Here is a 12,367-nt window from a genome sequence, read left to right as displayed (position 1 = left end):
CAGAAAGCTTTCAGAACAACAGACTAAGACTTTAATGTATTTCAACAAAATGCATTTGTCAGAACTTTATTGCGCTGGTATGCCAGTTGCTATTTTCACCCTTAACACATCCAGATAAATAATTATCTGAGAGAGCACTGTTCAGATTACACCCAGCAGTGCCTGCAGAAGGATATCAGAGCTGTAATATTTTATTGTCTAATTGCTCATGTTGATAATTGGCTGTTGTGCAGACAAGCCAGAAAAATCAGGAATGTTCCCCAGGGTAGATTCCTGGTTTGTGCTGTTTACTGATACCAGCCAGAGCAGCAGTACAAGTACTACAGTTAGCTTCAGTGCACTTGGGAAAGGCCGGGGTTACAGAAGAGAAAGGACAGTTGAGGTCTGAGCTCCCAATTGCTATTAATTGATGGAAAATGCGCATGTATGAAGTTTGGGTACAGACCATTGACCTTGGATGTGATGCTCACAAAGTGGATTAGCTCGCTGCACCCACTAGTGAAGCACAGCTAAGAAGACTGGATGTTTGAATGAGATGCTGAAAGGAAAGATAGCATCTGTGGAGTCCTATTACAGTGTGGTTAATCAATTCGAGAAGATTAAAAGCTATCAAAGAAAACAATGAGAGGAGAAAAACATTTACAAGAACCATGTTCATTTTATAATTGATTGAAATACGTTTGAGTTCAAAGGACTTGCCAAGAATTATGTTATATCATGCTTGTGGTTTCAGAGGTCAACAGCACAGTGTATTTTAATATCGCACTCAATTCAAATGTGATCTTAGTTAAATGTGCATGTGCTCTCTCTACCTTCTGTATCAATATTGTTATAATCTGTTGATTGGCATTAAGGAGACACTGGGTTGTTTGCGGTGGGTCTACCCAGTTTTGAACGTGATGTTTATTTATCGAGAAACCAACACCCACAGGATAAAAGCAGAATGCCAGAAATCACCAACAAAATGGATTCTTCAGTAAGATGTCTAATCCTTTATATTTATTCATTTGTATTACATGGGCATCGCTGGCTGGACCAGCATTTATTGCCCATCACTAGTAACCCTTACGAAGGTGGTGGTGAGCTGCCTCCTTCACCTGTTGCAGTCCATGTGCTGTAGCTAGACTCTCAATCCCATTAGAGAGGGATTCCAGGATTTTGATCCAGCGACACTAAGGGAGCAGCGATATATTTCCAAGTCAGGATGGTGAGTGGCTTGGAGGGGAACTTGCAGGGGGTGGCATTCCGATGTATCTGCTGCATTTGTCCTTCCCGATGGAAATGGTTGAATTTAGAAGGTGCAGTCTAAGGATCTTTGGTGAATTTCTGCGGTGCATCTTGTAGATTGTATATATTGATGCTGCTGCTGAGAAAAGATGATGGAGTGGGTGGTGCCAATCAAGTGGGCTGCTTTGTCCTGGATGGTGTCAAGCTTCCTGAGTGTTGTTGGAGCTGTAACCATCCAGGCAAGTGGAGAGTATTCCAACAAACTCCAGACTGTGTCTTGTATTTGGTGGACAGGCTTTGATGGGTTAGGAGGTGAGTTACTCGCTGCAGTATTTCCAGTCTCTGACCTGCTCTTGTATCCACTGTATTCATTTGGCAAGTCCATTTGAGTTTCTGGTCAATAGTAACTCTGTGTTGGTAGTGGGGACTTCACCAATGGTAAGGGGTGTGGTTAGGTTGTCTTTTATTGGAGATGGTCATTGTCTAGCATTTATGTGGTGCGAACAGTATTTGCCACTTGAGAGCCCAAGCCCAGATATTGTCCAGCTCTCATTGCATTTGAACTTGGACAGATTCTGATCTGAGGAGTGGCAAATTGCATGGCTCCCCTTGGCTAGGGGAGTGACTACTTTGGGGCGGCACGGTGGCTCAGTGGTTAGCACTGCAGCCTCACAGTGCCAGGGACCTGGGTCTGTTCAAAGTCTGTCCCATTTAGAATGGTGAAGGTCACACAATACGATGGAGGGTATTCTCAGTATGAAGGCAGGACATCATCTCCACAAGTAATGCGTGGTGGTCACTCATGGACAGATGCGTTTGCAGCCGGCAGATTGGTAAGGATGAGGTTGAGTATGTTTTTCCCCCTTCTTGGTTCACTCACCACCTGTTGCAGACCCAGTCTAGCAGCTATGATCTTTATGAAACAGTTCAATCAGTAGTACTGCTGCCGAGCAACTTTTGTGATGGACGTTGAAATTCCCCACCCAGACTATGTTTTCTTGTATCCGTGATACCGTCAGTTCTTCCTTAGTGTTACACGGAAGAGTGCTGATTCAGCAGCTGTGGGAAGATGGTAATCAGGAAATAACAACAGGTAGCACTATGAGAGTTTGAAAAGATTTAAGGATCAGAAGTAAAGATCCATGTGTAATAAAGAGGCCCACAGTTCTGAGTTGGGCAGTGTGAATAAAAATTGCAGTAATGAGGGTACATTTGGCTTGTAGAATGTTTGGAATGATTTATCAGGAAGCGTAACGGATACATTAAGATGAGTATTCGCCATCAATGATCTAAACTTCCCAGGTTCAAATGAAAACTGGGCAAAACGTCTAGGCAGGGATATTATGTTTGCAATTGGGTAAAACCTGAAGTATGTGCTGTCATTATTCAGTAAAATTGACAACAACCTCTTGGATCAATGCCTATGCAAGCAAACTGGGTAACCTAGAGGTTTCTGTCTGATTGCTGATTGCATTACAGGATGTATTGTTGAACTTCCCACGACAATATGTCAAAATATCTGAACTGATGAATATATTTCTTCCTCATGCTGCAAATTTGCTCTTCAAATATTCTGCGAAAGATAAGCCTTGGTCAATGTGTTAAAATTGAATTTTTCTTCCTGTTGAACAACCTGTCTAACCCTGGAAAACTGAATTTATATTTGTGCAATATTTAAATCACGATGTCATAGTTTTTTTTTATTTTTCAAAGTTTGTTGTTTCATTTTCTAATAGACCCCTCCAAATGTTTATTTCTCTCAGTAAAATTTATTACAGCTGAATGATAATCAGTGCATTTTATGTCCTGGATTGATATCTGTGAGAATACTTCAACACATTTTGCTGCTTTTCCTGCTGGACATTCCGAGAGACCCTTGACTGGGTGCCATGTTCAATTTAATTTCGGGGAAGCTAAGTCTTTGTAGACAGGTTTCTTTTTGAAATTATTTTTCAACATTGAACATTTCTGGATCCGCTCTGTCAATGACCATAGGACAAAACTATAGCTTACTTCTCAATTAACAATTTCACAGTGGGTCTAAGGTGGTTATAGGAAATGGTTGAATTTGACGCAGCGCTGTTCTGATTATGGAGTTTTACTCTGCAGGCAGCTGTGCTCCACCTGACCTTTTGAGTACTTAATGCTGATGCAAAGTAATGATAAGCTGTACCTTAGCATTGATCAAGGCACCAGCAATGACGATGGAAACACAGCCCTGTCAATCCTCCTTACTTACATTTGGGGGGCTTGTGCCATAAGTGGGAGAGGTGCCCCAGTCCAGCATGAGCCTGACATAGTCATATTCATGGGATTATAACTTACAATGCTCCAGTCACTGCCGCCACCATGCCTGGCTCTATTGTGTCCCACCAGCAGATCAGACCCATCAAGAGGTAGAATAAAATCAGGAAGGGGTTGCCATGGGAATCCTCATCATCAACTTCAAACCCCATGAAATCTCATGACATCAGTTTTCACATGGGTAAGGAAATCTGCTGATTACCACTTACTGCCAAGACCCCCACCCTATCAGCCGAATCAGTCCGCCCACATGTTGAACACCACTCCGATAAAACACCGACAGTGGCAAACACATACAGTACGCTCTGTTTGGGGGTGCTTCAATGTGATAGAAGCTGGAGTAGGCCATTCAGCCCCTCAAGCCCTGCTTCAACGTCCAATGAGATCATGGCCGATTTGTAGCCTAGCTCCATATACCTGCCTTTGGCCCATATCCCATAGTACTTTTGCTTAACAAAAAATTAGCAACTGGTCCAGCGTCCACTGTCATTTGTGGAAGAGTGTTCCAAACCTTTATCACGCTTTGCATATGGAAGTCCTAATATGTCTCTTGAAAAGTCAGGCCCTAATTCTCAGAATATGGCCTCTCGTTCTAGAATATCCAACCAATGGAAAAAGTTTATCTTTATCTACCCTGTCTTTTCCTATTAATATCTTGAAGACTTCAATCAGATCACCCCTTAACCTTCTAAATTCTGAATAAGACATGCCTAATTTGTATAATCTTTCCTCATAACTTAGATCACCAAGATTGACTTGGCAACGCCTCATAGACGCAGTCAATATTTTGACATAGAAAATGTTGCTTCTGACAAGGCCATAGATTTAAGATAATTTGGAAAAAAACCAGTTGTAAAATGTGGAGAAAATTCAATGTGTTGGATTATTGAGTCTGGAGTGTGTTACCAGAAAGGGTGGTAGAAGCAGACTCCATTGAAAGGTTCAAAAGACAATTGCCGAGCAAAACTGGGGCATTGGACCAATTTGGACAACTCTTTCAAAGAATTAGAATGGGAATGATGGGTTGAATGGCCTCATTCTGCAATTATAATTCAATGTTTCATAGCTTTCAGCATGAGGCAAGAACCTTTAGATACTTGGCCACTGTAACATCCAGGTCTTTGCTCCTTAAAAGGTTTTAATTCAGAACCCAGTCGAGCATCTATGTAATTGGCAATCACCTTACCCATGCTTATAAGCTTAAACTCTTTTAATACTAAATGCCATCTGCTGGGTATTGACCATTCCTTCCATTGTGTTTTTAATGCTTGTCCTCTTACTGGGGTTTCTCTCAGCCCCAGTCCTGTTGTCAGATTCAAACTTACAGGCAGCACTCCTGAAGTCTTGATCCTGATTATGGTTCTGAGTTAGCTTTTGTTGTAGTTACGAATATAATACAGAATATAACTATAGAAAGAGGAGGGGACAGTAACTCCCCAGGGAAGATTTGCTGTTTGTATAAAATTGCCAGATCCTGGTCCTGCGTTGTTATTTGTGTATCAATATTTAGCATGTAGAAATTACAGTTTTTATTTTCTCAATACAGATGCTTTCGATGATGGCATTGTACTGCTGAAGGATATATCTGTATGGAGAGAAGATGCAAAAAGTAAGTGATTTTTAATTTATTGCATTTGAAATTTCCTTTTACTGGGGTCTTCAAAGTAATGAATTAATCGAGAGTTGACGACAGAAATGAACACCCAATCATGCATAAATATCACCTGCAATGAAATTGTGATTAATAATGACTTATATATGTCAACTGAGATCTGCGTTAAGAGCTGTCCCTAAAAGTCTCACCTTCTTCTTGTTCGTCTAACTTGACCTTTGAGTGTTTGCCAATGAACTCAAAGTAATTGGACAGTGGTAAACTTTCCACTGGCACTAACATGTCCCATTTATTACCCACACATTGCTAACTTGGATCCTGGCCAGCCAGTGAGACAGAAACTAAGACACATTCCCTTGTAGATAGAGTTCATTTATTTTTTATTTTCTTATCAACTTGTTAGTTCTCAGCTCCTGGTTCAGAGGTAGGGACACTACCACCTCACCACAAGAACCCTCTACTGTTGCCTTAGATACTGTCTAATCATCCAGTTCAGAGATACTCACCTCTGGAGCAGGTAAGACCTGGCCCAGAGGTTGGGGCACTACCACTGCACCACAAGGGCCCTTGACTATGCCATCTTTTATTTTAATTAACCTTTTTTTTTAATCAACCTGTTACAGAGATGTTATGTCACACCTCTGGAGCAGATAGGACTTGAACCCAGGCCTCCTGGCTCCGGGGTAGGGACACTACCACTGCGCTACAAGAACCCTTTATTATTCCGTCTAACGGCTGGTTCCACGTTCCCATCCCCCTTTAGATTTACTCAATCCATTAATGAATCCGATAACCCCAGTCACCTAATTAACTACTTGTTATTCTAACAGCAGTGACCAAACATGCTCCTTTTTTATTCTTTTTGCATAAATTGCATCTTTTTCACAGAAGTTGTCATTTACATAATGGAATAAGTCTAAAGTCTGAAGGATGCTGTTGTGACTTTTTAACAGTCATCGATCCACTTGTTATGTAATTTCTACAAGTAGCACTAAAACAGACCTATGTAAGGGGGCTAGTGCCTGCTTCTGGGATTGCTGCCAGTGGAACCTGATAATTGAACGTTGATCCCTGAAATTTCCAGTTCTCATCAGGCAAGGTGGAACTCCCAGCGCAAATCTGAAGAGACTGGTGGACTACCTTCATACCTAATGTGTGATCCAGTGATTTGAGCATTTAATTCTTAAATAAGTTTGAAGTCTTTGTATTCTTAGTCTAGCAAACCTTTTAACATTCCACCAGTGAAGGCTGTATCCTGGGCTTTTTAGCACTGTAAATCAGAAAGTAGACTCTGTTCCATGCACAAAATTTCTCCAGAACGTTTTTCAACAAACTATCACGATGTTGCTAAATGCAGTATTTACAGTATGTTTCCCCCATATATGGACTCTAGAAAAATGATCATAGTCTCAGAATAAGGAGGGGTCAAACCATTTAGGATTGAGATGACAGAATCAAAACAGGATAGATCACAGTGCAGAAGGAGGCCATTTGGCCCACCGTGTCTGCATCAGCTTGTTAAACGAGTGACATTACCTAGTGCCGGTCTCCTGCTTTGTCCCCATACCCTTGCACGTTTCTTTTTAACCAAATAATCATCCACTGTCCTCTTGAATTCGTCAATTGAACCTTCCTCCACCACACTTTGAGCAGTGCATTTCATGCCCTAACTACTTAATGAGTGAAAAGCCTTTCCTCGCTTTGCCCTTCCTTTTGCAGATCTCTTTAAATCTATGCCGTCTTGTTCATATTCCTTTTACAAGTATCCAGCTTGCTCGTAATGTCGAAAATCTCTATCAGCTCTCTTCTCAGCTTTCTCTCTAAGGAGAACTGTCCCAACATCCTCAATCCACTTTCAGAAGTGAAGTTTCTCACCTGTGAAAATATTCTTGTAAATGTCTACTGCACACTCTGACTTCTCATCCTTCCTATGACATGGTGCCCAGAACTGCACATGGTACTCCAGCTGAGGTCTAAACTGTCAAGATCAGGAAAGAAACAAGTTCTCATTCAAATCTGTTATCTTTGAAATTTGGGTTATCTTTGGAATTTGACACATCAGAGAACAGTGGAAGCTCAGATACTGAGTTTACTTGACACTAAGATTGATAGATCTTTGGCACAGTGGGAAATGGGGAAATATGAGGGTAGGGTAAGGAAGTGGAATTGAGACAGAAGATCAGCCATGGTCTTAGCAAACGGCAGAACAAGCTGAAAGGGTATATGGCCTTCTCCAGCTATATTTCTAAATTACATGCACAAAATATACAAGATGAAGAATTTATTGATAGTTTAGTTATTATAGCTATATATGGGAATGATTCTCACCAATTTACCCGTTATCTCCCATACCCATAACCAGTTCTGAGGAAAGGACCCAAAACATTAACTCTGAAAATCTCTTGACGGATGCTGTCAGACCTGCTGAGCTTTTCCAGCAATTTCTGTTTCTGTTATCCATAACCTCACTTCATTACAAATACTACACTGCCTCTTTTTATATAGTTTGCTCAACAACGACATTTTTAGTTAAAAGCATAAAGTCACAGCTTGCTGCTTCACCGAGCATTACAGGTTTGAGTTTCTAAATTCTCCACTTGAGCTGTTTTACCTCATGTTCATTTTGTGCATACCCTTGGAATTGACTTTTGAGAAAAGCCGGTACATATGTCAATGTAGATCCTACCCCTTGCCCTCTGGTTGCAGAAAGTTGAGTGATGTAGAAGCAGGAGTTAAGAGGAAGATAACTGCTCCTAGAAGTACATGCGCTGATAATTTCTGATTGTTAAATTCTATCTGGTTTCATATCATTTTCAGCAACATCATATGACAACAATGGGGAGGTTTTGATTCCCAACCTTATTTTCTATTCATTGCCAAATAGCAATGTAAAAGTACATTAGTAATGACTACTTGCCGATATTATTCTGATATTGAGAACATTCTAATCATTTGCTTCCAGTTGTCAACCTAAATTCAGACTCCCTTGCTCCTGATCAAAATGATAAAAACCTGTATCAAGTTTGTAGTACCCATGCAAGCAGAAGCTTGTGTTTAGCTACTTGTACAGCTTTGCACAGATTTGTTCCCATCATGCAGGAGTTGCTCGTGGCATAAATGAAGACAATTCAATGCAACTTGAATCAAATTACAACACAGAACTACATCCGGTGGAGCTATTTACTTTTTCAAGAGAATGACGATTCCTGTTGCATGCAGTTTGTACTTTCCGTAAATTAATTGAAATATATAGAGGCGTAAGAAAGTTCACTGGACTCGAAACATGGAACTCTGTTTTGTCTCTCTGCAGATGCTGCCAGACTTACTGAGTTTCTCCAGCAATTTGTGGTTTTGTTTGTTCCAGATCTCCAGCATCCGTAGTTCTTTGTTTTATTATAAACAGACTGACATCGTGTTAAAACAGTACATTATTTCAGCTGATGTTCCTGTCAATTTTTATTACTGTGATTTAAAAGCTGCAATCTTTGCACAAATCTGCAGTTTTGTAATTGGCACTCCTTTTAAAATAGTAATTAAATTTGTATTTTTCTTTCAACCAATATTTTTCCTGTCTCTTAATTTTTTTCTTCCCTGTAATTGGCCACAGGCACCACAATGGCAAATCTGGCACGTGAACACGAATCATGATTCATATTTTAGAAGATGGTCATATAATGGTTTTCATTTGTCTCTACTGTAAATTGCTCTTCAATCCTCCTAGGTATTTCTGGTAGTAAGCAAGAAGCTGAATAGAAATGGCAACATAAAAGAAAGAGTGCAGTTCTAAAAGGGAGATACAGGAACGAATCAGGTATAAGTGCACAAATTGTTAAAGGTGGAAGGGCAGATTGAGAAAGTAGTTCTAAAGCAATCAGAAACATGGGGTTTTAAGTCGCGGAGCAGAGTAAAGAAAGGAAAAAATTATAATTAATCTTTTTATAAAAGATCAGTTCAGCCTTGAGTATTGTGTCCTATTCAGGACCCGATACTTTAGGAAAGCCGTGAAAGTTGTGATTGCAGGGAATGATTGTTCCGGAGGTGAGAGATGTCAGTACCGAGGACAGATTGGAAAGGTTGAGGTTGTTCAGTTTGGTGAATGTGGGAGAGTGAAGGTGGAGGGACAAATTGATGGAGATGTTTAAAATCATGACTAGACACCGTATGGCAACATGAGTGAGATGTCAGGTGTTGATTTATGAAAATTAATATCATTTTTTTGGGGCTTAGATTTTGAACTAGTGGCATGTGGGCTTTGGTATGTGTATATATGAAGAAGTTTAATAATTGGCAGTATTTCTGGAGCTATGATTTTAAACCATTTTGAGTCAAAGGGTAGCTGACTAGGGCCTTCTGTAGAGTAATGGGAATTTGTTTATATTGTGAGAGTTTTAGGATTGGAGAGAGCAAGCATCGAAAGGCACCCAGTTGCTTTTGGTATGGAAGAATAAATTTTCATAGAATCCCAACAACATGTAATAAGTCTATTCAGCCCATCAAGTTCACACAGACTCTCTGAAGGGCATCCCAACCAGATCCACCCCCACGCTATCCCTGTAACTCTGCATTTCCCATGGCTAATCCACCTAGCCTGCACACTGTAGGCAATTTAGCATGGCCAATCCCCCTAACCTGCTCATCTTTAGACTGTAGGAGGAAAGCAGAGCACCCTGTGGAAATTCATGTTGACACGGGGAGAATGTACAAACTCCACACAGACAATTGCCCAAGGTAGAGTCGAACCCAGGTGGCTGATGCTTTCAGGTAGCAGTGCTAACCAGTGAGCCACTCTGCCACCCTAAATTTTGCTCAGAAAAGTTATTAAACTGCTTCATACACACACCGAATCCCGCATGCTACTAGTTCAAAAGCTAAACCCCAAAATAAATGATATTAATTTACTCGTAAGAAAATGCATAGATTGGAAAGCTTTTAGTTCACTTTGCAGAAAACCCGGCTGGGGTCAAATGGAAGAATGTTTTTTCCTTGAGAAAGGAGTTCATTCAGAACAGGTTTAAAAAAGGTTACCTTGGTGTAAGGGTTTAGCATGAAAATTCCAGACCAGAAACATTTGGTTCAAATCGTGAATGGGTTATTTGAAGCTAAGAAAATTTAAGCTCAATTGTATGATCATTTAAGGAAAAGGCAAACATGCTTTTAAGATTGGGAATTGAAAGAAATAGTAAAGGTAAATCAGTAGATATGACAGAAAAGAGAACTCAGTCTGATATTTGTGTACTGTGCAATGATTGTGTTGGAATAGATGGGATTTATTTTCCTGTGTGCTTTGAAATATTTTCAAATTGTGTTATATATAAAAACTTTGGTTCGTTCTATTTCGTCTTCATTTCTTTTGTGCAATAAATATCTGCTTTATTGATAAAACCAAATCTGCAGCATTGCGTGCTTATCTTTCAGTAAAAGACCACCACATTAAATTGAAATAAATGTGATCTATCAGAGCCACATTGCAGTCTGGGACCTGATTTGATCAGTAATAACATCAGCTGCGATAATAACCATGAGTGAAATCTATTTTTGACAATGGGTGATTGGCATCTGGATTGCACTGTCTGACAGTGTTGTGCAGATTGATTTCAGTTGCGGCTTTGAGGAGAACATTGGAGAACCTGGGGAGAAAAAGTTTGCAGGGCAGTAGGGACGGGCCATGGTAGTGGTATTGGCCCTGTTGTTCTGCTAGAGAGCCAGCATGGATATGATGGGCTGAATATCCTCTTTCTAGACTGTAGATGTTCTATTATTGTAAATGCCACTGAGACAGGCAGATTTTGTCTGGTTTTCTCTCAGTCCATATAAAACCTGTTACTACACATATGAAAGATCTAACACTCGGGAACTGTCAGGTTTGGAAGTGTTCTAGTCCATAAAATGGACAATTTTGTCTGTAGCTCAATTAAGTGTACAGGCAAATTCTTTGCTTGACATGGAAGCTTTTTGAATTTTTTGCAGATAGTGGCATAGTTGTTATGTTACTGGACTAGTTGCCTAGAGCCCCAGGTTAATGGGGAGACAGGTTCAAATCCCACAACTGGCGAAATTGAAAGTTGGTCTCAGTAATAGACCTAGTAAAAACTCATCTCAGTCACTCCGTTCAAGGGCAATCAGGGATGGGCATCCAATACTGGCCTTACCAATGATGCTCACTTCCCAAGAAACAATTTTTAAAAATACAGATGTTTAAACAGACATTTTTAATGCAAGGTTCTGGTATAATTTTAATGCAATCTATTGAAATTTTCCTTCCATTTTATTATCTTCACACTGATTACTGTACAATGTACAGATTTCAGTTCAGCTGTCAAAATTATTTTATGGATTTTATCCTGCTTTCTTCAAACAAATGGAGTATAAACTGTACAGAGTTGTGGTATTTTATTATTTGTTTGCAATTTTCTCATTTTCTTTTGCAATTTCTTTCATGACAGAGATATACCTGAAAGAAAAACTGGAAGATAAAGACCAGGATGAACATCCTCCATTAAAGGAAAAAACCGGTAAGCTCAGGATTGAAGGCCTGGTTGCCGTTCATTTAGTGAATGTTACAAGATGGCTGGTGTGTGTTTCAATGTTTCATAATCCATCATGTTCTTACAAATGTACATTTTTATTAAGACTTTCAGAGTGACAGTTTGATTTAATTTGTATTGTTCTAATGGTGCATAACAAAAGGTCTGAATATTGCTTGAAGCAGGGGGAAATATTTAGGGGAAAGAAAGCATGTCTATCATTTTGGGTGAGAGATAGTAGGAACTGCAGATGCTGGAGAATCCGAGACAACAGGTGCAGGGCTGGATGAACACAACAGGCCAAGCAGCATCATAGGAGCAGAGAGGCTGACGTTTCGGGCCTAGACCCTTCATCAGAAAAGGGGGAGGGGAAGGGGGTTTTGAAAAAAATAGGGAGAGAGTGGGAGGCGGTTAGAAGAGGGATAGAGGAGAGGATAGGTGGAGAGGAAACAAACAGGTCAAAGAGGCGGGGATGGAGCCAGTAAAGGTGAGTGTAGGTAGGGAGTTAGGAAGGGGATAGGTCAGTCCAGGGAGGACGGACAGGTCAAGGGGGCGGGATGAGGTTGGTTGGTAGGAGATGGAGGTGCGGCTTGAGGTGGGAGGAGGGGATAGGTGGGAGGAAGAACAGGTTAGGGAGGCGGGGACGAGCTGGACTGGTTTTGGGATGCGGTAAGGGGAGGGGAGATTTTGAAACTTGTGA

The 12,367-nt window shown here is 40.5% G+C and overlaps 1 protein-coding gene across 1 annotated transcript in view; it reads left to right on the top strand.

Annotated features, from left to right (window-relative positions):
• LOC109934244 (mono-ADP ribosylhydrolase 2) overlaps window positions 1-12,367 on the top strand; it is a 68,648-nt gene that overhangs the window by 24,633 nt on the left and 31,648 nt on the right. The window contains exons 3-4 of the mRNA XM_048600895.1: window positions 5,078-5,140; window positions 11,587-11,655. Of these exons, the coding sequence (XP_048456852.1) occupies window positions 5,078-5,140; window positions 11,587-11,655 (132 nt within the window). The remainder of the gene's footprint in view (window positions 1-5,077; window positions 5,141-11,586; window positions 11,656-12,367) is intronic.

The sequence above is a fragment of the Rhincodon typus genome, chromosome 9, assembly GCF_021869965.1.
Source record: "Rhincodon typus isolate 14 chromosome 9, sRhiTyp1.1, whole genome shotgun sequence".
NCBI classification, from domain to species: Eukaryota; Metazoa; Chordata; class Chondrichthyes; order Orectolobiformes; family Rhincodontidae; genus Rhincodon; species Rhincodon typus.
Note: the sequence above shows the minus strand (reverse complement) of the source record. Positions and strands in the feature narration are given on the sequence as shown.